The 27,862-nt window shown below is 33.7% G+C and overlaps 3 protein-coding genes across 7 annotated transcripts in view; 2 read left to right on the forward strand and 1 right to left on the reverse strand.

Moving 5' to 3' along the window:
• LOC148310186 (putative Rho GTPase-activating protein CG5521) overlaps positions 1-4,345 on the forward strand; it is a 44,624-nt gene extending 40,279 nt beyond the window's left edge. For all 4 annotated transcript variants that reach the window (XM_088258828.1, XM_088258829.1, XM_088258826.1 and 1 more), the window contains one exon: positions 581-4,345. In XM_088258828.1, the coding sequence (XP_088114954.1) occupies positions 581-870 (290 nt within the window). In that variant the 3' untranslated portion in view covers positions 871-4,345. The remainder of the gene's footprint in view (positions 1-580) is intronic.
• Positions 4,346-8,403: 4,058 nt separating this feature from the next.
• On the reverse strand, positions 8,404-10,920 carry mr (anaphase promoting complex subunit morula). Its single transcript, XM_088258873.1, has one exon. It carries the CDS (start codon positions 10,821-10,823, stop codon positions 8,451-8,453), a length of 2,373 nt encoding a protein of 790 aa, XP_088114999.1. The 5' UTR covers positions 10,824-10,920; the 3' UTR covers positions 8,404-8,450.
• A 460-nt stretch (positions 10,921-11,380) lies between these two features.
• Positions 11,381-26,276, forward strand: Epp (Ecdysteroid phosphate phosphatase). 2 transcript variants are annotated; one of them, XM_088258830.1, is made up of 13 exons: positions 11,381-11,542; positions 12,417-12,657; positions 13,302-13,497; positions 14,469-14,558; positions 16,984-17,153; positions 18,917-19,055; positions 19,207-19,305; positions 20,184-20,438; positions 21,946-22,022; positions 22,112-22,269; positions 23,060-23,226; positions 23,367-23,645; positions 24,734-26,276. In XM_088258830.1, exons 1-13 carry the CDS (start codon positions 11,436-11,438, stop codon positions 24,964-24,966), a joined length of 2,211 nt encoding a protein of 736 aa, XP_088114956.1. In that variant the 5' UTR covers positions 11,381-11,435; the 3' UTR covers positions 24,967-26,276. The 2 variants fall into 2 exon arrangements, with proteins under 2 accessions (XP_088114956.1, XP_088114958.1); XM_088258832.1 differs by lacking the exon at positions 14,469-14,558.
• Positions 26,277-27,862: the final 1,586 nt, after the last annotated feature.

Consider the following 27,862-nt stretch of genomic DNA (forward strand, 5'->3'; position numbering starts at 1 on the left):
TTTTATAAACCCCGACCCTAATTATACTCAGTATATAGACAGTCTGTCGCCCAACCATCAGGGCGCTTGTCCACTACCCAGAATTTTACCGTCCGGCAGTCCTGTTTTGAAAAATGAAAGTGACTACGACAGTTTAGCGTGATCGAATTTACGCGCAATGTGTTCACTCACCGATCAAGAGCTCCGATCCGAAGAAAGATGGACAAAAGCACAAGCCAAAATTCCGTGTAATTCCGTGTAGTGGACAAACGCCCTCAGTGTAATAATCATCAGTAATCGCAAACCCAATTCCAAACTGTACTATGTTTTTTGGCATCTCGCGCTCTACCAAAAGTAAACAAATAGAATGTTTATAAGCATCTTCCTCTCTCTACCAACAATATGTAATAGACGCTTTTAAGAATTTCCTGCAAACAATGTGTTAATAGTTTTGTATGAAAACATCGATGTGTGTACTAAAACCTAAAAAAATGAATACAATTGCAAAATTTAGATTAATAAACTTTTTTTTACTCCTAGTGCTTAGTATGATTGAAAAAAATGGCAGTATGGCATAATTATCATTTCATTTCCTTCTCAGAGTCAAGTCTTGCGGCAGCCCTCCTGGACCATGGGGCGCCAGCCGCTCCAGGCCGCAATATCTCCACCTGGATTAACCACTCTGTGGTTACGGCCACGGCACAGGAGGTCTCCCAACAGACTGCCGCGCAACACGGCTTCTCTCCGCGCCCTCACAAGCGCCTGGGGCCCTTCAAGCGCCCGGGCCACGCACTCGAGCGCTCAGACAAGGGGGCGCCACCTGCACCCGCCAGCGGCAGCATCACGCCCCCGCACAGCCCAACCCTGCCCTCCACAAGGCGCCATCGCTGAACTACTGTATCTATCAAATTTGGGGCATTCGTTTTATCGAACTGTATGTTTAGCTAATTTTCTGTAACAAAATGCGTGCAACCACAGTAGCCATGTTAGCTGTTTGGTTCAATGTGTACACTGGTTTTAGGCATTCATTTTATAAATCTTTTTACCATGCCAGTGTTGCCGTATTTACAGGTTTGTGACATTAGTTTTAAAGATGTCCATATAAACCTAGTTGTTACGGTGAAACATAATTAAAAGGACATTTTTTAGTATTTCATATAGAATGTGTATGTTGATAATGTGGCTCTGCAATTAACAACATTGTCTTTACATTGTCTTTAAGACTCGACCTTCCTATGTGCGTGTGGTCGTTTTTACATAAAAAAAATATTCTTTCTTTTACGTATATTGGTCTAGAATAATGCAGAGTTTCTTGATTGCAAAATATGTGAAGGGTGATCAGTCTTATGTTTGAGTTAAATCAAATTGTTTTTGCTCAAACTAAATATGATAAATCTTACGTTACCCCTCGCTCTAATCAAATTCTTGGATTATGTAAATCTTCAATTTCCCTGACTTGACACCAGTCATTCGTGTATTATTATTTTATTCCATAGACTCAAAATCAGCATGCTTTTTATTTTTATTGCGTTCTTAAAATTGGATTTGTATTAGATGCGCCTGACTGAGAATCCATATGAGTGTCTGTAAGACCAGAATGAGATTTTTTTTTTTAATTATTCCTTCTTTTTTTACTTCATTTGTGACCTTGTAAACCATCGGAGTTCACCCAAACATAGTACTAACACATACAAAATGCTTGTATACAGTGTTGAATACTTACAATGCGTTTCCATCCCTTGGTCGTATATGAATATACAGTACAAACACCAATACAAACTCTGATAGCATTACAAATAGCAATGTTTTGTTTTGTATTTTTGTATATGTATATAATGGGGTTTTTGATCAGTAGAAGATCATAAATTCAAAATTAACCAAAATATCATTTTGAAATCATTAAAGATCCAAAAAAACTTGTATAAGAAGAATGTGTGTGAAACTGTAATGAATGTTTGTATTTATTTTAATTTTCTTCTTTAGAATTTTGGCACTCTCTGCAACAATCTTTAACTTGATCTTTTTGTTCACTTTCCTAAAGGCGGAGACTGACCGGAGCATTTTGTTGTAACATAACATCGTAACATCGCTCACGGCAAGCACCACCGAGCATCCGAAACTATGGATGAAGCGTTAGGCTCGGTGTACTAACTGCCTGAATGCTCGCATCGTAACGTGTTACATTACAACGAAATGCTCCGGTCAGTCTCCACCTTAATGACTTCTACACTGTTATGATTATGGTATGCCATATGCATACATACCTAGTATGATTTTTTTTTTATAATTTACCTCAGACTAGATCTTTATACCTTGTTTTTAGATCTGCATAAGTAACAATATGCAGGGTGTCCCAAAAACCATGAAAAAAACTGAAACTGCTTGTAGACTTGGTGGGAGATATTAGCATTTTTTTTTAATTCAGACAAACTCAATCACACCTATTCCATTTAACTCCACTGTGCAACATAAAAAGTTATTTATAAAAATTGTGATTAATATTGCAGAACAGTTTTGTTCCCAAACACAATAAAGCATTTAGATATTGCTATTAAAAAAGGCATACTTGCGGTTTATTTAATTTACATCATCCAAATTTGATCTATTATTCTGTATAAAAATGTGTTAAATATAACTATGTTTATATTTATCTTAAAAATCTATCTATTCAGTCTGGTTTTTAAAATGAATTTTGACGGATCTCGTTTTTTTCTTCTTTTTTATTAGGGACACCTTGTGTATCATATGCGTACTTGATTGCATGGATGCCTGCTCTTATTTTAGTAATCACACTGACTTTTATAATTGTTAAAACAATGTATTTGGTGTATCGCGTTTTGTGAAGTAACACTTAAAAATATATATTTAGGATCTCATTTTATTTATTCTCATATTTACTCTTAATTTCATAACCAGCCCGTCCACTGCACTTAATCATCATTTATTGTATTAAACTATGTTTATTTATATATGTAGGACTTAATAAAGATACAATAAAATTAAATAAATGTACGTGTGTTAAGGAATGTGCTTTTAAAAATGGAAAACGTAATTTATGACGAAAATTGTTTTATTGTTTTTACTATTCAATATTTAAATATTCCTAATACGTATGCACGTAGAAGTATTATTTTACAAAAGAGTTTAAAAGTTAATGACTTAAGTTTTTTTTACAAATAAAATTGGCAGTGAAGTTGATACTATTTAATCATATTTGTAAAATTTGAGATTTTCTTACATCAGTATTACATACTAGATAGCAAAAATTAAAATATATAACAATTATTCTTTATGCTTTTGTAACAACAAAAGAACATCTTCAGTCAAGTTTGTAATACTTTTCACATATTTTTATTCACTAATAGCATTCTTCGTAATTATTTATCAAATGTCAAAATGTGTGCACTCTCTCTATGATGATCTTTCATTTGAGAAATAAGAAATTTTGGGCACGAGCAAATTCCAGATCGATGGAGATTAGAAGTGGGTATATGTATATGGTTGTGCGATTTTATTTATTCGGTGATAATTTTATTTTGTTTTATTTATTAATGTTTGCAAATTATACTTATCATTATTTTTTAAAAATCCAAATAAATAGTGCAAAATTTAATTCAAGTGAGGTACTTTTAGATGTATATAGTACTTATAGTCAAATAGCACTCATGTGAAAGTCAAATCAGAGCTGTTTGCCATTTTTTAAATGGAAATCCATTTGGAATAATGAAACCTGAATGGAAACGATAAACACCGTATAAATATATTACATAACTCTCAAATAATAAATTCTTGATATTCTAGTAATGATTTTTATTAATTGTATTATTATATTATATAGTATAATATAATTTTTAATTTACTTTGTTTTAATATGGGTTTTTTAATGATACCATTATGGATATGTTAAAATGTTCCTTACTTGATTGGATTTTGGACTGGTTTGGACAGGATACAATATATAATAAACGTGGGATTTATTTTCATCGTGTTGGCAATTAATATTAATATTTTATTTATGTACATGGAAATTTAGTTGAAAAAGTTTTTATATGCATTTTCTAACCTTATTTAGTACATTCCATTTGTGTTTTGGGATATTAATATTTTCTTATACCCTATAAACAAATCTTTAACATTTTACAAGTTAACTTAATTGTGTAGTAGGCTATTAAATTATTGTGTTTGAAAATCAATTATTATTTATCCATTCCTACTGTTTCACTAAATAATGTTAGCAAAAATCACATTTCCAAACTTTTTTCAAAACTTATATTAATTAACTACTTAAATTTTATTAAAAAATAATAAATTTAGTATATTACTAAAAAAAACATATCTTTTACCTTTTCTTTTACTTATACCTTTTCAAAATCTTAATCATGTTTAGTATTATAAATTACTTGTTTCAAATAATTCATAATTTTTAAAAATATTTTTTTTTTTTAAATGTTACCACTTTTCTAATTTTACTAATGTTACTTTAATTTTTCAATTGCTTGTAAAAAACAAAATAATTTTAAATTGCTTTAATGTTTACTTAATTTGGTGTATAAAACATTAGTTACGTGTAAACTTTTCATTTTTACTATAGATTCTAAGTTCTTTTTGTTTATTTTTGTAATACATAATACGCTTTTGTGGTAAAGTATTATTACAATAGTATGTAATATAATATAATTTATTTTCTCCGCTTTTATTTCGTAATCATAAAATATATTTAAACATTTAATTGATTGGCAGATGTACTTATAGAACTGGATATGCCAATTATGAATTGACATTGCAGTGGTCACATTTGACATGAAAATGCATGCCATCTACATATCGCTCACTCCTTTCAACAACGTCATATATCAAAAATTGAAAATTTTCAGTTGTGCATGTTTTCGGAATGCCCAGAAAATGTACTATATTCCAGCAAAAGTGGCATATTTTTAACTTAATATTTACCCGCTACAGGGCAGAAAGTGTTGTTTTTGCATTTTGAAGAAAAGGTATTGTGTAATTATTTTTTTAAATATACTAAATATTTTTCAAATGGAGAAAAAACCTTCAGGTTTTACCTAAAAAGATCTGTTGCACAGTAAAAAGTTCAATAAGAGGCTTGATATTTATTTTTAATACGCTTAAGCTTCAAAAAGGATCTCCTGAAAAATCAAGATTTTTGAAATATGACGTCGTTGAAAGGAGTGAGCGATATATGTCTGCATTTATATTGTATCTTTACCTAGTTGTATAAATAATAATAATTCTTAATGGGGTGTTATTTTTTTCAAATGTTAAATTCATATAAAATATCATAAGACAATCAATCAGCACTATTCTTATTAAAATCCGTAAATAAGAGAGACAAAGGATTAAACTATGAGTATTTATTTCAATTAACAAATTGTGATGCCGTCATTACGAATTGGTATTGGTCACCTCTGCTTAGCTTACTCTACGTACATTATACTCAGTCTATGTAGAGTACCCAATAAAGCAACTAACAGGAACAGGAACTGTTTTGCACTAATTTTGATGGTATTGGTACTAATTTTTAGTAACGTTGGTAACTTACCGAAAAGGTTTTTTTTTTCTTTTGCAGGCGTATTTCGTAAGCAAAGTGGTTCATTTTATAAATCTTTAAAAAAATCCCTTTGTATGTAGAGTGTGTTCTACTCTAATATTCCTCCTTTTTAATTTCCCAATTATCAAATATGCTGTTTTACTGATTCCCTAATTTAATCGATTTATGTTGCAGTTTGTGACAATATATCAGCAATGTAAATTATATTTCTTGCATTAAAAATAACTTCTCTTACGGTAATGGTAAAAGGATATGGAAACATAAAGTAAGGAGATAACTGAATGGAAAATTTGATTTCAAACATTGTAGGCAATTTAATAGTTGAGAGTAAATTGCTTTAGGTAACGAAACTGTTGATACCTACTGAATAATTTGTGTGACATACATATGTATGCACTACAATAGCCATATTGTTTTAGAATATATGGCATCATGCATGATATATCTGACTACATAAAAGTATTTTTATAGAACTTTCGATAAATTAATTGCTATACAAAATTCTGTTTGTAAAAAACGTACTGTATACCATAAATTGTGGTGTTTGACTAAACAGTTGAATGTTAAAATTAACACCAGTTTGAAAGATAGTCATTTACAAAGAAAACCTTACCCATTTTTCCCTGCCTGTTTAATGAATTACTATTGGCTTGATTTCACAAAAATTAGTTATGTTTGTCGATTTTAAGAAAACATATCTATAGACGTGACAGTGATCAGAGTCTATAATACAGAAAAGGTGAAATTTCTGGTCATTTTACCATCTAATTATCTATAAATAAATAATGCTTCTTTTATAATTATAATTTTTTTAAACTATAATTTGTAACAAAAAGTGTATGGAATGTTTCCTGTGGGACCAATTGTATTGGAATATATATTTATTTCATCGGAAATGCAAAAAGGAATGTATGCTTGAATCTACGAATGACTTGTATCCTTAAATCATATGAAATTTAATGTTATTAAATTATTGGTGCTTTATAGAAGTAATAATTGTAATGAGGTGGTTGTACTTTAAAATAAGAAATAAAAATCTTGGATCTATTTTATGCAAACAATTGCGGTACATATATAACTTTGTAACTGTAAATACTAATTGTAGTGTGTAAAATAAGAATAATGTATTTATGGAGGGTGCTTTTGTGTTTGAGAATATTTTTATATTTATTTTTTACATATTTGACTATTGTTTTTAGGTTAGTCATATGATATAAGATCAAATAAACAATTCTAATTTCCAAAGTTAATGATTTTTAATTATGATAATTATAACGAGCACATTTTTTTTCCATACTTATAAACTACAAATTATATGATAAAACTGTTTAATTATGTTATTAATCCTTTATTTAAATATAAAATAACACTCTTTATCTATAATATCAGTATTAAAATTATTATAAGCATGTATTATTATTGTTTAAATGTTATATTTAGTATTTTGTTCACATCGATTTATCCTAATACGTACTTCTGTCTAGATGAACACATTATTGTTATCTTTATGTACACTTATTTGCACAAGATTAAAGTGAAAACTACATAATAATGCAATAAGAACATTTTTAATTTGACAAACTTTTTTTTCTTTGGGTATTTCAACAGAATTACTTTGAATATTTTTCAGATGTGTAAATATTTACGCTTCTTTTATTTGCCACTCACCAACACAATCTTTTTTTAACATACACATGCTTTGCCTTTTGTATATATATTTTATAAAAACCATGCAATTTATCCACTGGTAATTTTTTTTTAAATTTCTGTAATAAATGAATAATAATAATGAATTAAGTAAAATCAACTTCTTTGTGTAACAATATCGACTATCATTGTTAATTAACCATTTTAGTGCCATACATTTTCGATAGAACTATCTAGAAGGGCGATTGTGCTCTTCGGCACTAAAATAGTTCAAACCAATGTATCTGTTGATATGGAATTATATCAGCATCATTGAACAAACATGATTCCATAACCAAATGGATTTTTTTCAAACATTTATTTTATTCTCTTCTATATGTATTAAATTGTCTTATTCTCAGTGGATAAATACTAACAGCTGTACTGAAGAAAATAAAGTAATATATTGTGTTGACTTATTATCCAATTATATTTCAAAGTATTTATACCTTTAGACTGCGGATCCATGTATTAAATTAATTATAAGTTTGCAGTCTTTATTTCGTAAATCTGATATACTTTTACTTGTTACGTTTTCTGTGAATTTTTTTATTTAAAGCTTAGGTTCAAAGTCCACAATATTATTTATTCTGTTCATTTTTAGTTTTTTCAATGACTATAACAATAAAAATCTATTTACAACATTGAGTTTCCTCCTTTCCATTAATTAGTACCACATTCCTTTTTATCTAAATATTATTATGAATGATACAATCTATGGTTAAGTCCTAGCTTCCTATACGGACATGTTCAGTAAAATTATATTTGTCACCAAAATCAATATTATTAGGCGGATCAGAAATCACGGCATTATTTTGAAACAGTCAGGCTTGAACCAGTTTGCATCCGTACACGGTAAAAGTACTTTAAACCATTGAAGAATTGAGCCAAAAACTCGAATCTTCCTAGTCTACAGTGCAGTTTTATTCAAACTGGAATGGGAAAGTGCATAAGATGGGTATTTGGATGCCGCACAAGTTATCCGCCACGGACAAAGAAATGCATGGTAATGATAAAAAGTAAGTAGTTTATTATGAAGATAAAAAATATTATCTATTCTTTTCTGTAATTTTTTCGATGCGATCTAATACTTACCTGTATCAAATTACATTTATTTAAAAAACCTCACTGTAACCAATGTGTTAAAAACAGTAATAAAAACAAAGGTATTAGAATGTTATTTATTTTTCTTAAAAAAAAAATAACATGGATGATTTTATGCTTTTGGTAATTTATATAAACCTCCCTGAAATACCAATTCGTGGCTCCTGACTTTTTTATCTAAAAAGTGTCGAAGTTCCTGTAAACTGCATTCAGTTCCCATGCCCTGAGAAGCGAACATCTTCAGCATTTGGTGAATCCGTTCTAATGGCAAGGAATCTAAGTTTGTCAGCATTCCAACTATATACGACCAGAACACTTGCAGTTCCACTTCTCTTTGATCGTGGGCTGATGCCATAGCGCTTTCTTCCTCTTCTTCGCACACCATCTCTTGGTTCTGCGAAGATGATGGCACCATCTGAGGTCTGGATGAAGATTTTAAATCATCTCCTTCCACTAAGACATATTTGTCCGTACACGTTTCCGTAATGATCCCCGTAGATTGCCAATAAATAATTTTTCTCCGCAAAACGGTAGCGGGAACTTTCATAATTTGACTCAAATCATCCAGCATCCATTCGGATCTCTCTTGAAAATGAATTATGATTGTGGCTAATATGGGTGACACTGTATATTCTAAAATCTTATCATTTATCTCAACTTCTATATTGACTGTGCCTAAATGAGGTTTCCAAGAGAGAGTACGATTTCCTTTCAGAGCTTCAAAATTCTTGGTATACACTTCCAAATTTTCTTTTACCTCCGGAGGTAATTCTAAGGTTTCATCTTTAAAAGGTGGCCAGAACTGAGCGGATAATATCATGGCATTTGTATAAAATTTTTGGTTGGCCTTTTCAGATGTCGAATCCTGCTGTATTATACCATTAATCCTCTTAGAATCGGATATATCTTTTAACATAACTTCGCAAAAATGTAATTGAGATTCGCCAAATCTTATCTTTAGTAACTCCAAATAACGAATCTCTTTTTCGGCGTTGAATATAGATTGAGCTAACAGTCGGTCCGCTAAGAGAGTTCTGTACTCGTTGACAAATAACTCTTTACTACCGTAAACATTTACAAGCATAGAAATGATATCGCTGCTACTCCGATACTTAGTCGGGGTGGCGGGGTCGGCGTCTACAGGGTCCGGAGTCCACTGTTTCCAATGGAGATCTTCGTCTATCTTAGCTGTAGGAGCTGCCGGATCTTCTCCGACTCTGGCTAGCTCCTCGGCTAAATCACTTCCGGGTCCTTCCTCCGTGAGACTGCTGACTACGCTCCGCACCGTGTCATCACGCGTACGCAAGTAATTCCTCACCGGCTGCGTGACCGTGACGAGCAGAACGCCCGATGGATCGAGGTGACGCAGAGCGCGGATGGCAGAAATGTAACCCGTTAAGATGTCGGGAGTGTTGACAGCGGGGTGGAGTAATCTCTTTTCCAGGGCGGCTTGCAATTTCTTGCTCAAAGTGCTGCGAAGTTCCGTCTTATCCAGACATATTTTGATATCCTCAATAGCCGCCTGCGAATCCGGATATTCGATTACTATTTCGAAAATTTGATCGATCATTATTCTTGTATAAGTTTCATAGAGGAAGTAATTCAGTTTGTGTTTAAACTTTTTAATGGCCTCGATAATAAGAGGGTCGTCAGCCGAAGGGACAGAAGAGCCGGCGCAGTAGATTTTCGTCAGCCAGGACATCACCGTAGTATCTAGCCAAGATTCTAGAGTGGATATATGAGACACGTCGAATGTTCCTTTACACGAAGTCTGAACGTGATTCTCAATCCTTAATTGGATCAAGTTTGTCAGAACTTGTCCGGTCAATCTCTCCAATAGTTGGAGATCCATTAATTTACTGTTAGTTTCACGAAAAACTCTGGCAATGTACTGACATTGGCAATCATTCTTTAGTTCGTTACAACCACCGCACGGTGACACGTCATCGGTAGAGTCGCTCTGATCAGAATCTCTTTGCGCTTGATCATCGGCAAAGCAAAACACGTTGAATGATATTTTATAAAAATCATAAACTATGTGCTGGAAATCCAATGGTAACTGAGAGAGGAGGGTCGCTCTGACTAGTTGTTTAAAGCCAGACATTATATTGCTTTCTCCATAAACGCACTTCCTGGGCACGCAGAGGGTGTTAAGTTTTTCCAACCTTTCTAACATTGGAACAAAACAATACAGAGCGTCGTATAATTCCTTCACGGCATTTCTGAAGCGTTGAAAACCTTCCATGTCATCACAAAAGGTTTGGAATTTCTTCCAAAACTCTGGAACCACCCGCTGCCTCAAATATACCTCGATACTTGACAAAATGGCATCTTTCGTGTTTGTTTCAATTTTCATTTCTATTAAGATATTTAAAACTTCTTCAAACTCTGTGGCTGTGCAGTCGCTAAACAAAGAATTGTTCAGTATTGGAAATGCACTATTGACTTTAGTCCAAGCGTATTGAGTTGATGGTTGAGATGCCATTTTCGAAGATATGTTAGCTACACCAAAACAAGCCTATTCAAATGGTTTACTCGCATTAAAAAAAACTAAACCTAGATTTCTACGATTCGACGCCGGCAAACTGACAGTTGACAGATTTGATTGAGTGTTGTCAATTGTAAAATATTTACATTTTTTTCTTCAATGTCTTTTCACCCTACAAGTGTTCTTATTTCATTGAAAAAGTAGAACTATCAATCCATTTATTGAAGAGTAAATAATATCTTCATTGATTAGCGCGTCTTTGTGTGTGTTTTTTTTAATAAATTACTTTTTTCATGGTCGCAAAGCTTCGGCAACTTGATACAAATGTGTCGGTCAAAATATATTATAATCTCTGATTGCATTTTGTGGCTTACGATAGTATACTTAGGTAAAGTCGATATACATATTTCAAGAGTATAAGGAAATTATATTGGAATAAAATGGGAACATATAAATTTTAGGTAAATATATATTTTAGGAAATTGGACATAGTTCTTAATTAAGATTTTAATATAAGTATTTTTCGTAATAACAACACTACATAAGTCAAAATACTTGACAACGAATACGTAAACAAATTGTGCGATTTAAAATAATATTTATTTGAAAATGACGGCGTTACCGCCTCGTAAAATTTCCACACCTAGTAAAATCTCTAAACAAAATGTAACTCCACTTCAAATTCTACTGCAAATGGGGTTTCCGAAGCACAGGGCGTGAGTTTTCCTCTATACTAGTTGATATGATAAACACGTTATGTATTCAAATTGCACACAGGTTATTAAAAATGTAAATTTTACTCTAAGTATCATGTATTCAAATTCGGTTCGATATGATGATAATAACTACGTTTATTTTTTGATGTTTTCAAGTGATAATTTAAATTATTAACGTGTATATTAGAAGTTTGTGGCAATATAGTTTTTTGACATTTCAAATCAATATGCTAAATGGGTATGGTTACCATAAAATACTTCTTAGGCTAATTTTTCTTTTTATGGATTACGTATTATTGAATTCGTTTATTTTTATTCTACACCGTGATAACAAATGAAGATAAATTTGATGACTTGTAAAAATGGTTTTTTATTTATATATTTTTTATTCACATTTCTCCAAACAGTACAATCAGATATCCGTACATAATTATTTTGATCGTAAAATTTTGCGGATTTTGAAATTATTTAATTATTATTTTTATTATTATTCTTCTTCTCCTTCAAACCTGTGTCTACTCCCTTATGGTGCATAGGGCACTCCGTCATGTAAACGCAGTGTTACTTTGATCATTAACACATGATTGAAAGGTGATCAGCCCTCCGCTTCAGGTATCAGTCCAGGGTAATATTGAATAAATATTAAAGTGAATAAAACAATTTATTTGACCCCCCCCCTGGGAATCGAACCCAGAACCTGCAGAACGGTAGCCAAGCGTGCTGATTATTATACTACAGGAGCGGACAAAAGCGGATTATTATTATTAATCATTATTAATAATTTTGATTTGATTATTATCAATTTATTTATGCAATTGGAATTCATTTAAGTATTGTGTAATGGAATGCTTGCGTAACTCCTAAAATATTTCAGTATTAAAGCGCTGGCGGCTACGGGCAACAGGAGTGTCCAGCTGGCCTCCGACTGGCTGCTGACGCACGTGGGCGACTCCAGCCTGGACGAGGACATCCCGCGGGAGTACATCCTGTACGCCTGCCCCACAGGGCCCCTGCTGGAGCAGCTGCAGGACCACTGGATCAAGTCCAAGGAGCTGTGCGGCTGGAACGGGGCCCACAACTTCACTCCGCATGTCACTCTGGTCTCATTCTTTAAGGTCTGAAGAGCACCAAAATATTTTTTAACCTTCCTCTCCCAGTGATATGTATTTACTACAACTCGACTTTTCAAATGAGAATATCAATATAAAATATAATAGATACGGGCTCTGAATTTTTGTATTCCTCCGTTATATAATTCCTCGAAAGTATTACAATATAAAGTTATTCATTTGCAGCGATGAAAATAAATAATTTGTGAAAAAATTGAAGATAAAATCACCAATACACAAACGTTTCTCAGTGTGTGCGTGCGTGGCGTGCTTTGTGTAGCGTGTTGTATCATGTTTACTGCACCAGTAGTGCGCAGATCGTATTACACGGCGCTACGCTAGCTATTGTGGCGTATTTTTTCTCATTTTCAGATACTTACCAGAGCTAACTATTACGAGCTTAAATGATTCATAGGTACTCAGTCAAAATAGAAGAAATACTTTTAAATATAATAGATAAGATAATACTGTTGTTTAAACAATTTAGAGAAGTGATACATTTTTAGTTTCTTTTAATTTATTTCACTCTTATTATACAGGTGGAAGAGAATTTCATGCCAATAGACTTATAACAAGAGAACGCTTGCTTTTAGTGATTACTTTACTCGCGGTTGTTGTTCAATACATTTTTAAGCAAGCTTTATTTCCAGGCTCCGGACGAATGCTCCCTACAACTTTCCAAAGCCCTGAAACACGTCATGGAAACCATAGGACAACCGCCTGATAACTTCCTCAGTCTAGAACCCTACATCAGTCCCAACTTTATGGGGTTATTTGTTTCTGAAGAACATGCAGAATACCTAAAGAAGATTGCTGTTCAATATGTCAAACATGTTTCTTCTTCAAGTAAGTACTTTTTTAAATTAATAAAAACTATTTCATCTTCTCTACAGCATTTCTCTATGTATACAATATTTATTTTGATACTCGATGCAAAAACTTTATTGAAAAATATGATAGTGGATGTCAACATCATTGTGGTTTTTAAAATTGTTAATTTTTTAAATAATATTTGCATGGTATTATAGATATCTCAACAGAAATAAAGGGGTTTTTTGAGATGAGAATATAGATTCTGGGCATTTACAGGGTTTATGACCTGCTATCGCATGGTTTATGTTATCACTTTATATACTGTGTAATATTTGTCTCTCTGCCCATGATTGAAAAACCATATTCACTCTTTTTAGAACTTTTATATATCTTTGTTTAATAAAAACCATTTACGTGTGAGTTCAATGTGCCATCTGTCAAATTTGATGTGATGTGATATATCTTAGTGTCTTCTGAATTATTTAATGTATCAATTTTTATACTTATGTTTGATTGTTTTTAGTGAGAGCATTTTGAGTACAAAGGCACAATATTTGTGTATAAAGACATACTTATACTTGGAAATATCATTAAAAATTTTATCTGCATGATAATTACAAATTTATTTTTTCTGTATGACACCAAATATATACAAACCATCAAATTATATATGCCAACATTTTTATGTTGGCAATACTAATGAAAGAAACGGACAACATGCGGAGTTACCAAACCTGCCTTGCAGTACAGAATTGTTTTTACTATATACGACGCACCAATTTACCAATATTAATATTATTTATTATATTAGATACTGGATTATTCATCCTACAGATGAGATGTCAATTTTGAGTGTGTCTCAACTGGATATAAAACATGTGTCATTCTTGCCTTTATTATGAAAAGCGAAGAATGATGCATGTTTGTGTTATATCAAGTTAAGACACGTTTTAAATTGAAATTATTGCATTAGGATTGATGGGTGGTAATTTTTGTTTGGTTAGTCGGCCTGACAGTGGATACGTATGAACAGTTGGACGCCCTGGCGACGTGCTTCCCGTGGTGCGCCGTACCCCAAGAGCCGCCACAGCCCTGTAAGGCCGCAAACCCTCATAACTAATCAACAGTGTTGGCATGTTGCTGCTTTGTCTTTGCATTTCTTATGTTGGGAACATTATTTTAAAAATTCCATCCGGTTCAAAATGTGTTTCTTTGGATTCATTTGCTGTTTTATATTTTTCATTGTTGAGATAACTAGCCGTATTGCAATTTGTTTTGATGATGTTTTTACAATATCATCCCGTTCAGCTAAAAGCTTTAACTGACAATATACAATGCCTTTTCTCCGCACATAACACACACTGTTAAACATTATTGAATGAAAATATTTTAAATTTAAATGCAATCAAAAGAAAACTTGTAAATACAATGCTACTTGATGAAAATCGTATACTAGGCATTGCTGTCATATAAGATATAATTTTTCTAATTGCGTGCTATGTATTAGGCAAGTTTCTAAATCGCCATTATGAGAATCTTTAAAAAAAACCTTTGTGTAATTTATATTAAAATTGGGAGAATTTGTTAAATAGAATCGTGTTCTACACAAGTTTAAGTGTATTTTGTTTTCATATTGTGTGTTTTGAGCCGAGAAACACCATCATATCATTCCTTAGAGCAATATTTCTCAACCTTTTAGTGACTTGACCCCCCTGAAAGTAAAAAAATAAACCAAAAACATTGCAACCCCCTCGCATTTAACATTTATAAAATCTTGATTATATTATTAAAATAATATTTCATATACGGGTCTCATTTTTTGACAGCTTTGACCCAGACCTTCGTCGGGGGTCGTTACCATCAAGTTGAGAAATGATATGTGATGAGGATTACATATGTTTATGTGTTTATTATCATGTGTTACGTTTCTCAAAGTTTATACATTTTATTTTGCAAACATATCAAGCAAAATGTAGTTTTTGTCACTTGCTTCTAATATTTATACCATATTTATATGACAAGTAAACATGGAATTGCTGCTGTGGGTATTTATGCCAATTGGTGACAAATATGTCACTTTTTTTTTTACATAAAAATGCATGTCAGTTTTTCATTTCTGTATCATTATAATAATATACTAGTCTGTATTCTGATGTACAGTATAATTTGTAACATTTTATTACTTTAATGACTGCCATTAATTCTACACAATAAATGTACATGGTTTACATTTTACATTAGTTTTCATGGAGCATTTTCCACCTTATGTGGAGTAATTTTTTGTTATTGTCGTTGCTGAGAGTAGGTAGAATTTAATAAATATTTCTTTAGAAAAATGAAATGTTTTTATTTTGGCTTTTATTCAGCAAAAGCTTGTTAATTCAAACAATTATTTAAATTTTTACATAATTCAAAAAATATTACAAAATTCAGGCCCTCCAAAAAAACATTTGATACTAATTAAAAAATATTTTTTAATTTGAATAAATATTTATTTATAGTAAATATTTCGCCTGAAATAAAAAAATATACATATGAAAAAAAAGATTTTTTTTCAATTGATGTTTTTTATCAATTTTATATAAATTAATTTGAAAAATCGAAACAACGCAGCATTCACACGCTTTTAATGATGTTTGTACATAATGGAGAATGGGTTAATTTTTTACTCATATTTGCTGATTCCAAAGAGTATTTAATTTATGGTGGTTCTTTCAATTTCGGATTAATGAATTTTTATTAAATATATTTTATTTGAATATTTTGTTCACTTTTTGATAAAACCCCATTTAATGCTAATTCAGTATTATGCTATAGTGTTAGATTCTCCAAAATCACACATAATTTGTTGCTTTGACACTCATATACAGTCCGACGGCATGTTTAATATTATTACAATTTACTTGTTAAAACGACCTCATTTAGTGTTGGAACTTAATGGAACATATTCCCCACACTGAGTGGAGGTCTTCATGATGTAAAAATAGTGATTACTTTTTAAACTCAAATAGTTCATAATATAATACCGATATTTATAATTAAAAGTATTGTTTTTATTTATTACTTGCTGTACTCAGCCATGCGTTGCTGTGAAAGAAAATATAAAGCAATAAAAATAGTACAAATATGTGAAATAACAATGCCATTGAAAACATTTAAAATGCTCAGTGACAGTGACTATCAAAAAGCGTGCTGTCCATCATAAGAAATGTTTGGTATTGCATGTTTCGTTGCTACGTTCAACAGATGGTGCTGCCGTTTCAGTCAGAAAGCTGTTATAAAAAAAACATGTTTTTACCTGTCACAGTTAAAATCACCTATCCCATAAAAACATGCGCATAGTCGAATGCAACATTGTGTAAAAAATTTATAGCAATTAGTGAATAACTTTGAAAAGAGATTTAAGATTTTGACCAAATATATTCGCATTAAAAAAAATATATATTTCATGCTTTGTTTGATAAAGGGTTATTATGCTTCAAAATGGCTGTATTGTTAAGATGTTTTGTTATTTTTCAGCTATTTGCTTAGAGCCCCATGTGAAATCTCTGCACATAACTCTAGCGTACCAGTTCCCGTCGTCCGTGTATCCGACATTGAAAACATTAGCTGAAAACCTACAGCCACTCAAGAAAGCATCTTGGGAACTACGCCTCTACTCCAGGGACCCCAGACTTGCTACCCACCAGGTAAAACTAATGGTTATTTGAACTTGTTCAACCTAAGTCAGATGGTACCTTTGTCCAACCGTCTTACTTATGTCCAACCGTCAACCCCCGCCCTCTACTTGATTACACAACTCTTTCTCTACTGAACAGACTTGTCATGGTTTGATTTAACACGTTGACTGCCAACTACGAGATAACTCGTAGATTGCGTTCTTTGCTAGGATGCCGACTACGAGTTATCTCTTACTGTATTTAATTGCTATATTCGTGCAGCTATGATAAAATGCGTAATATATCAGTGCTAATATGGAAGATGGCTTCTGGGAAGAGAACAAAAAATCATTGCTAGCTTACGTGAACAGAAAATTTACTAATAAATGAACAGAAATATAATTATAAATTTTTTATTCAAAATCAAGAAATTGACGTGGTGAAACCACGTTTCTCCTCTAGCCTGGCAAAAATAATCAATTATCAATCGTTTAATTTAATTAGTCTTAAAAAAAAATAATAAAAATTCTGTGCGCACAAATATTTTTTATGGCTCCGACCTTTTATAATTTACCTGTCGTAAAACTAAAATGTAGTTAAAAGGTTTGAATCATAAAAAAAACTGTCGCCAACCCGCTGGCCTTTGTAAAGATATTTGCCGATGGTTCTTTATTATTATATAGCGCAAATAAAATTAAATGTTTGCTAATTGATGTCTAGACGTTGAAAATTTTGGGGGTGGATACAAGCGCACCGTCAGCCAATGAAAAATGGTTTCGAGGGCGTGATCTTCAAGGAGAGAAACTGAATATAACGGGAAGAAATCAGTGGGATCGATCTCTTGGAAGCCAGGACTTGGAAGCCGGCAGTTGGCCGGAAAAGAGTTGGTCGGAATCACTTGGAAGCCGGGGACTTAGAAGCCAACAATTGGAAGGATCAGTTGGAAGGGATCCGTCGGATCAGAAAAGACCGACCAGTCGGACTGGTCGGAATAGTCAGTTGGGAGCAATCAGTCGGGAGAAATGAGTTGGAAGGAGCATTCGGGAAATCAGTGGGATCGAGGAGTTGTAAGCAGCAGTCGGGAGAGATCAGGGGGATCGAGCAGTCGGGAGAAATCAGTTAGAAGGAGCATACCTACACCAGGTTTTAAGACTTAAGTGAGGAGAAGAGCGGGAGCTCTACGCAGGGAGAAAGAAGATAGAAAAAAAAAGGGAGTTACTCATCCGGAGTATCCCACGCAGAAAACGCTGCGAGAAAAGTAGACCCACGCCGGGTCATAAGCCTCAAATTAAGAGCTGAAGCTCTACTAGGAGAAGAAGAAGATAAGAAGCAAGAATCATCGCTCGGCGGCCCGTCATAAGAAGAACCTCATCCCAGCATCCAACGGCGCAGCTTTTTCACAAAGCTTTTTCACCCCAGCATCACGGCGCATCTTTTTCACCAAAGGTTAGAATAAGTTTAATTTAAGATAGGATTAATTAATTTTAAGCTAATTTAAGATAGTGAATAAGATTAGTTTAAGTTAAAGTCACTTTCGTATAATTTTTATATTTTTAATTAAATCAATTTAAGTATATTTTTTGTGCTGAATTTTCTTTCATCTCCCTACCCCTCTTTCTAATATTCCCAGGGTATATCAGCTTGATAAGGTGGGCGACGTCAAAGTAAAAGAATATATTTTAAGAATTGGGTTTTCAGACCGGAATTCTGAAAATTGCCCTAGCAGTCAACGTGTTAAACAGGCGCATTTTTTTCAAATGTTTTAATTGATGTTCATCATTTTAATTTGTCAGGTGCACAAAGTAAAACATGTCTACACCTCCAGAGAGAGCGACGAACTGGAGTTGAGAATTGGCGACTATATTTACATAGACGAGAAGGTGCTTCACAACTCTGCTGATGGTTGGGTGCAAGGAATATCTTGGTTAACGGGTAATATTAACGACTTTTTTCTTCAACTGTACTCTGGATCCTAATCTAACAAATATTTGCTATTTTTCCCCTAACTCCTGGCAAAGACTTATATTAATATATCTCCCTTGTAAATCTAACAACTTGACCAGTGGATTTGTTATATTTTCAGGCATTACTGGATACTTACCTGCCGTGTACACGGAGAGAACAGCAGAATCCGATGCCTGGACGCTGCACAGAGCCATCCCTTTGGGACTTCATAACAGTTGTATGTTTAATTCTAAGCATATCACTAGTTGACAATTGTCTTGTTTGAATTTGAAAATTGTTCTCCGAACGCAAGGCAAATAGACTGTTTCACTAAAGCGAATATAGTAGAATAAATTCTATAAACTGGCAATCCATCAAAAACAGTAAATAATCAAAATAAAAAAGTTTTTTTAAATTACATATACTGATGTAGTTTGATGATATCACAGTAAAAGCTTATTAAAAGGGATATGACAATAGAATATAGCATGTATTTTCATCCGTATTTCTTTTACTTTAAAATGTGTATTTAAAAAATAATAAATTAAATGTTCCTGCTTATATTTTATGCACCAATTTCATACTTTTTTCACACATTTTTGCGACATTTTATTTAAAAAAATAAGAATTGAGTTGTGGTAGAGTGGGTTCGAACCCACAACCAGATTTTACGAATGATATATTTATAAATTAAATCCAAAACCAATTTTCAAGAAGTTTACATGAATACATCGTTGTGGGGAGCGCAATTATATAATATTTTACGAATTATGGTAAATTTTGAATAATCACTGCCCAAATTAACAATCTCTCTCTAACCCTTATCCGCACCCAATGGTGCATAGGGCACTGCATCGTATTGACGCATTGTTATCTTGATTGTTAATTATATGAAGGCTGTATTATATGAAGGTGATCACTTCTGCGCTTCAGGGACCAGTCCAGGGTAATATGAAAAAAATATTAGTGTAAATTCACTAATATTTATTCTCACCCCCCCTGGGAATCGAACCTGGGACCTCCAGCATGGTAGCTAAACACGCTGACCATTACACTACGGAGGCGGACAATTAACAATAGTCATTAGAATAGTGGATTTAAAAAAAATGTTTTTAGCTCCGGTTTACGACACCAAGTACTCCTCGAAGGCGGTGTCCACGGAAGACTCGCTGTGCCAGCAGCTGTACACGGGCTTGTCGGAGACCGGGCTGCAGGACAGTGAGGGCCATGAAGAAGTAGACTCCCCGTCCAGCCCGGCTTGCATCCAGAAGGCAGCCGACCAGGGCATGAACGAATGGGACCTGAAGGCAGCCTATAGCAACTCGGATGTGGACAGCGTGCTCTCCAAATCTAGCAACAGTCCCAATATTGGTATGTATAAAAAAAAATTGAAAACTAACCATCGCGCCGCTTCCCCGCAGGAACACCACACCATTGTGTCCTTACAAACATCCCTCGCCTCTTCCACGTTCATGCATCTCCTCATACACACCCGCCGATTGTTTCGACTCCTAACTTGACCGCTTTCAAGTATATGGCATACCTGATCGTTCCAAGTTTTCTCTCTGGTATGTATAATATAATGTTAATATCTTATACAGTACGTCAGTATGTATAAGATAATGTCTATATATATTTTTTTATTTTTTAAATTCCTCTTACACATAACTGTAGAAAGGATTTTGAAAATGGTATATCCCTAAAATTAGGTATGCGAAATACGCTGCACTTTTTAATATATTATTAACAATATTTGGTTTTGTCTCCTGTAAAAAACAGTTTTTGTAATAAATTTTTCAATTGACATGTGATGTTCCAGGGTCGGTGAAGTAATTATTTTAGTATTTCAATGTATCTAATATTTTATCGGTGTTAAAAGCAGTAATTTTTTTTATACAATTCGAAAGATCTTAACAAAAAATGTCTAATACTTTTGCTGTCATATAATATAACATTAGCAGTAGTTTCTCCAACTTAGAAAAGCCAATGTGAATATGGATATACAACCTCGAGTACCGTAGCTATTCGGCTATCCAAACTCAAAACACAGTAAGGGACATTTTTTTGTACTATGTTTTTTTTTGCGTTTTTGGACTAAGTAGATTCTACTTAGTCCAAAAATGCAAAAAAACTTACTACAAAAAAAAATGTTCCTTACTGTGTTTTAAGTTTGGACAGCCGTATTGGTGCATTCTTATTTTCTTCTTCTTAGTTAATAGCGCATTCTATTTAATTTTTTAATTTATTTATTTATTTCATAATACATAGATACATTCATATATACATATTTATTTCATATATACATTTACTATATGTATTACGGCTCTTTAGGCATGGCCTGTGTTGAGCCGAATACTAACATGTTAATACGATTTTTATATTTATTTTCTATTTTTTAATAACATATATATATTTTTAATTATTAGATTATATACATAACATACAGGAGATACAATAATAATTTACAGTTTAAAGGTTTTTCAATAAGATAATTACACCTGGACTTTAATTAATTCACTATCTACCTTGTCCCTTCCAATGCTAAGCAACCATCGACGGACACTGTTCTTAAAGACCTGATCACTACTGGAAATCTTAATGGTTTCGGGCAGCAAATAAAATATCTCTGGCGCAAGGAATGAAAAAGTTTTTTGCGCAAAACTTGTTTTAACGGCTGGGCCATTCTATGATTTACTACTCTATTACTTTCTTTAATTTGTTATCTGTATCAAACATATTTCACAAATATTGATTGATACCTGGAATGGCAGATTGATCACTTTGCCTTAAGAAATCAAATCAATAAATGTGTTCTTCAGAAGAAAACCAAAATATTGTAAAGGAAAGAAAATTAATCGATAATATGTGCTTATTCCAGACTGTGAGCCACCCCATCAGGAAGTTGAAAAATCTGTCGAGTCGGGTGAAACAACCAAATCTAGTGATACAAATAACGTAAGTCTAACCCGCACTTTTTACTCTGATTTCTACACATTTAAAAAATAGTAACATGCGCTATTATTCTGTGTTTGTTTTATTTTTAGGAAGACACCGAGCAAAGCAAAGGAATGAGAGAGATTTTAGTCATGAGGCACGGAGAACGGGTAGATTTCACGTATGGTGCGTGGGCTCCGTACTGTTTCGACGAAGAAGATAACTATATTAGAAAAGATATGAACATGCCCCCTTCATTACCAAAAAGGTACATTTTTTCCTTCACAAAAGAAAATCTAGAATAGCTTTTTTTGCATTTATTTGAACTCTTTGTTCATAGCTCTACTGTTATTCAAAGAGTGTGATACAAATGAGGGTAGAGTACTTTATTAAAGTAAATCCCGGTTAACTTAACTCGGATCAACTGAAACAGTTCCACAAATGATTATGTGTATGCACTTAATAAACAGCAGGAGACTGTGGCATGCCTCTATCTCTGGGCAGAAGAGTAGAGGTGTAACGCCCACCTACTGTACCGCTCGCTCATCAAAATGGAGTTAATAGCCTTCTTCTGTACTTGCTCCTGTCGTGTACCTGTCAATGTAATGTGTGTTTTTGGTTTCTTGCGTTTTAAATGTCAACAGGTTACCCAAGAAATTCATTATCCGAAACAGCTGCTCCTTCTTTATTTAGGTTAACCAGGGATTTACTGAATACCTTTTTTAAATTTTTAAAATTTTAAAGTTTTATTTATTTTTTGGCATCTCAACATAGATGTAGAAGAATGTGGAAGTCTAGGCATTTACAGGGCTTACGACTATCATAGGCTGATTTAAGTGATCACACGTGTAACATTCATTAATTCTACCTATGATTGACAACCACACTACTCAAATTCTTAGAAGTTCTATATGCATATATGATCCAATTTCGAAACATTGTATGTACTTGAATCACTAGAATTTCACTAGACACATCTATCGGTGAGATTAAAAAAGCTTTTTATTAAGCAGAAACTCTCATACAAATGTTGTAAAGTTTTAGTTGTTAATGTACAGATCTGGTGGCAGTACGGCGTACACTTCTGACTGCCCGCTGACCATGGTGGGACTGCTCCAAGCCCGCCTTGTTGGGGAGGGACTCCGGCTTGCTGGCGTGTCCCTCTCGCACATCTACTCCTCTCCCTCCTACCGGTGTGTTCAGACGGCCCAGGCCATGTTGGAAGGTAAATTACAATAATCTCCCCTCTATATTCAAGTCCGCCCCCGTGGTGTAATGGTGTATGGTGCACTGCGTCATATAAACAGTTCATCTTGATTAATTAATTATTCTGTTATTAATGAATTCTGTTTCTTTATCTGGCAGGTTTGAACTCCCCCGACCCGCCGCTGATCCGCGTGGAGCCGGGCCTGTTTGAGTGGCTGGTGTGGTACCCCTCCGGGCCCCCGGGCTGGATGTCGGTGCAGGAGCTGCAGGCGGCGGGGTGCAGCGTGGACGCGCAGTACCAGCCCTTCCTGCGTCTCGGCCAGCCGCCCTTCATCCAGATGCCCGCTGGGGAGGCGCACAACTTGGAGGACTGCAACCACTTCTACCAGAGGAGCGCCGACCTCGTCCAACACATACTCGCCGAGACTGAGGAAGCCGGTAAGTGCGATAGACAACTATTGGACACGTTTCCCTTATGACTGGCACAGCTTGTTAATAATACCTTTTATATTTCTGTGCTTGCGACCCCAGCCTTTCAAAATTAATGTATTTACGCATAATACACTATACCAGGGGTCGGCAACGTGTGGCTCTTTAAGCAATTTTGTGTGGCTCTTTCTTTGTCAAATTCAAAACGACATTTTAAAATGACAGTTATAACTTTGATTTTAATTTTTAAATTATTCTGTGCATTAAAGAAATTAGAACTTTTAAATATGTGCTTTAGTTTTATTCGGTCTTCTTTACTTCATAAATTAAAAATGCATAATAAAATACATAAATCGTGGAATGTTAAAAGATACTTTTTTTTTTTGATTAACAGACACTTATAAAAACTGTTTATATTAATAGAAAAGGGCGTTATCAAAATCTTTTTTGCGCTGATTTGTACATCTATGATAGATGTTTGAATTTGCGCAAAAAATTGTATCTGATTAAACATCTGTTACTTGCAGGTTCCTTTAAACATTCAATAAATTCAATTTATGTTAAGTAAACAAAAAATTAGCTCCAAAAAAATTTCCTAACTGTTTTGCTACTCACGTTTGGCTCTTGGTCCAAGAGGTTGCCGACCTCTGCACTATACTAATTAGAATCCGTGACAGTTCATAAGGAACTGTCACGAGAGGTGGTATCATCTATGATAAAAATAGTGAAGGACCATAAACCAAGCTAGGACACAACATGCCGAACCCTCTTCTAGTGGAACAGAAAGTCTGTTGATCACAGTCATCAGTCCGGTTTCTCCTGATGAGTTTTACATGGTTTCTTTCCAGCATGAACAAATGCTGAGAATTTCCTGATTGGCCCACACTAGATTATCCCTCCTTGTTCCCAACACAAATTAAAATAAAACTTTTTTTTTAATTTGAAGAAACAAAAATCCACTCAATGATCTATAAACCTTGTCATAAAAAGCAACGTAAATAATAAATGCAATTCCCATCTAAAAACAAAACTGTTAATTAGTGGTACTTTTCACAACAGAATAAGTATACGCTTAGTTGAAAATTCCAAATTTTCAGGGGGCACGATAATGCTGGTCGGGCACGCCAGCACCTTGGACACGTCATGGCGCGGGGTGGCGGGGCTGGGCCCACGCGGCGGCTCCTCGCTCAGCCGCCTCATGCAGGGAGTGCCCTACTGCAGCCTCGCCTGCTTCCGCGGGCCCCCCTGGACGTTGGCGCCGCCCCCTTGCCCCCCGCTCATGAACACCAGCAACAAGAGGTTCGACTGGAAGTTACTCAAGGATGAATGAATACCTCGCAATACTCTACCCGAGACCGCCACCATCATATGAGCCCCCACCGATATATATATACCCAATCTTCTTTTTTGCATTTCATGTTATGTCCCCCATATGTCGACTATCTCTTGGGAGTAATTGTCCCTGTCTTGGGCAGCTCTAAACAGCGCCTAGACGGTCCTGATCCCCGTCCAATCTCGTATATTCCGGAGCCAGGAAATCTGTCTTTTACCCACACCTCAACGACCTTCTAATTTACCTTTTATAATTAGATGCAATAGTTTGTACTTCTCTCCTCCTAAGCACATGCCCCAGATAGGACACCTTTCAGACTTGATATCAGTCAGCAACTCTCTCCCCACTCTTGCTCTTTGGAGCACATTCACGTTGCTGACCATATCGGTCCATGAAATGCTTAGCATTCTACAAGGTAGCCACATTTTGAATGCCTCTAACCGGTTATTTGTGCTGATCTTGAGGGTCCACGATTCAACTCCGTATAGAAGTACTGACCAAACATAACACCCAACCATTCTTTGTATTCCATGCCAATACCTGTCTATTACTGATAACTGGCAATATAGTGTATGCAAACCCGAGTCCCATTCTTCATTTCTTTTCCCATAAAGCAGTTAGTCCTTCACCCTGAGCTCCTTCACTAACATCATGTGTACTCTATCAAATATATTCCACTCCTAGTCCAAGAATCTAGAGCGTAGGACTGATCACCTTGCTTTCATATAATTAACGATCAAGTACATGCCCACGTCGATTAAATGTACCCTATGCACCATTGGGTGCGGATAGGGGTCAAAAGAAGACCGGTAAGCTTTTTACCAGTGAGAAGACAAATATGTAGTAGAGAAATTTTAAAAGTATGCCTTGCGTATTGAATTTTTGTATTTTTTGTAAATCTTCATTACTGTAATCTATACCAGGGCCCTTATTACTACGGTTTCAAGTGATATACACCATGATAACTCAATAAATCTAAAAACTAAAAAAAAATCTGCCTATGGAAGATCTCTTTAATATGTATATATTTTGAGGTCCAGAGGTGTTAATATAATGAGATCACCTAGTTTTCTGAATGATTGAGTTTATATGGCAGTGTATATCAAGATGCGACACTATTATGCTAAGGGTCAAGAGATAGTTAATGTTCTAATCACGAGCTTTTCAATATTTAAAATAATAAAACAACAGGCAGGTTAACAAACCTTCAATAGAATATATGCTCGTTTATACTACTTATTTTATTATTGAATTTTATACCTCCAAAATGCCCACCTTATGATCTATTTATACCAGTAATAACAAAACTATACTGTAGAATATCATTAAACTAAACAAGACTTTGAAACATAAAACCACTGTACTTAACATGCTTCCACCATTGTTAAAGCAATATTCACTAAATGTAATATATATGTAGTTGGATTGTTTTTGTGTATGTAAGCAATATTTAATTAAGATTAGAGATCTTTAGAGAATAATCTATCCTGTTTTAGTGATATGCATAAATATCTCGATTGTGACAACAGATTTATTCTGTGTACCAAGTAAAAAAGCAGTATGAATCTTAACCTCTCCGTGCGTACTGCCCTAACCGTGGGGCTATGAAATACCAGATCAGATAGCGTATGGACCCACGTTTGGGACGTAGTGATTATTTGAAATTGAATTTATTTATTTTACATGTGGCATATCGCTCGCTCCTTTCAAGAACGTCATAAATCAAAAATCGTAAATTTCAGTTGTGCATGTTTTCGGAATGCCCAAAAAATGTACTATATCCCAGCAAAAGAGGCATATTTTTAACTTAATATTTACCCGCTACAGGGCGGAAAGTGTTGTTTTTACATTTTGAAGAAAAGGTATTATTTAATTATTGTTTTAAATAAACTAAATATTTTTCAAATGGAGAAAAAACCTTCAGGTTTTACCAAAGATCTGTTGCACAGTAAAAAGTTCAATAAGTGGTTTGATATTTATTTTTAATACATTGTATCATATTTTTAAACTTTAAAAACGTTCTCCTGAAAAATCAAGTTTTTTGATATATGACGTTCTTGAAAGGAGTGAGCGATATGTTAAAATGTTAATAAATATTTCAATTAATAAAAATTGTTTTGGAATTAAAAATTCATATAAAAAAACTCACTCTGCAGGGTAAATACAACCTTTTCATTCATATCTTACTATTCGAGAGTTTAACCTGTCCGGGAGTATGGCCGTACATGTACGGCCATACCAAACTTTTCCCAAAGGAGTTTGGACGTACATGTACGGCCGATACAAAATATGATTTATCACACGATTTATATCAAAACATGTTAAAAACATGATTTATCGATATTTCGATAATTTTGATATAAATCATGTTTACTGGGGTAAATATCTTTGTTTATTCAAGAAAACATGTTGCTTATAGCATCGACTATAATATAAAAATTTAAAAGTAAAAAAAAAAACAAAAACAAATTCACTCAGATACAGTTTTGTCCGGAGAAACTCACACCCAGACAGGTTAAAATAAAATTGCATCATGTAAAATTTATAATTAAAATTTTATATTCGTCAGAACTATGGAAATATTTGGTTCTATCTATATTTAATAATAGCAATAAACATCTAAAATATTTATAAGATAGGTACTATCTAAATTAAATAAAAATATATAAATTTCATTGAACCATTGAAAATAAAAACTTAACAATTAATTTTTCCAAATATGTTTTTTTTTTCTATGTTTTTTTTAAACTGCTTTTTTTGTTTTTGTTGTGTTTCTACCATGGATGAACAGTATTAACCTTTTGTCGTTGTAACATTAATTTATAAATAGCATCGCTTATATTTTACAAGTGCAGCAGGAAAGGATATAAATATTAAAATCATTTGAGACATA

The sequence above is a fragment of the Brachycentrus maculatus genome, unplaced genomic scaffold, assembly GCF_059751285.1.
Source record: "Brachycentrus maculatus isolate JH-2025_06_01 unplaced genomic scaffold, ASM5975128v1 h1tg000104l, whole genome shotgun sequence".
Taxonomy (NCBI): domain Eukaryota; kingdom Metazoa; phylum Arthropoda; class Insecta; order Trichoptera; family Brachycentridae; genus Brachycentrus; species Brachycentrus maculatus.

Bases quoted from the DNA above. Each gene is read 5' to 3' on its own strand.
- mr (XM_088258873.1), bottom strand. From the start codon at position 10,823: ATGGCATCTCAACCATCAACTCAATACGCTTGGACTAAAGTCAATAGT.
- Epp (XM_088258830.1), top strand. From the start codon at position 11,436: ATGACGGCGTTACCGCCTCGTAAAATTTCCACACCTAGTAAAATCTCT. The intron at 13,498-14,468 runs GTAAGTACTTTT...TTGTTTGGTTAG, and splicing joins CAAACATGTTTCTTCTTCAA to TCGGCCTGACAGTGGATACG. The intron at 23,646-24,733 runs GTAAGTGCGATA...CCAAATTTTCAG, and splicing joins CGCCGAGACTGAGGAAGCCG to GGGGCACGATAATGCTGGTC.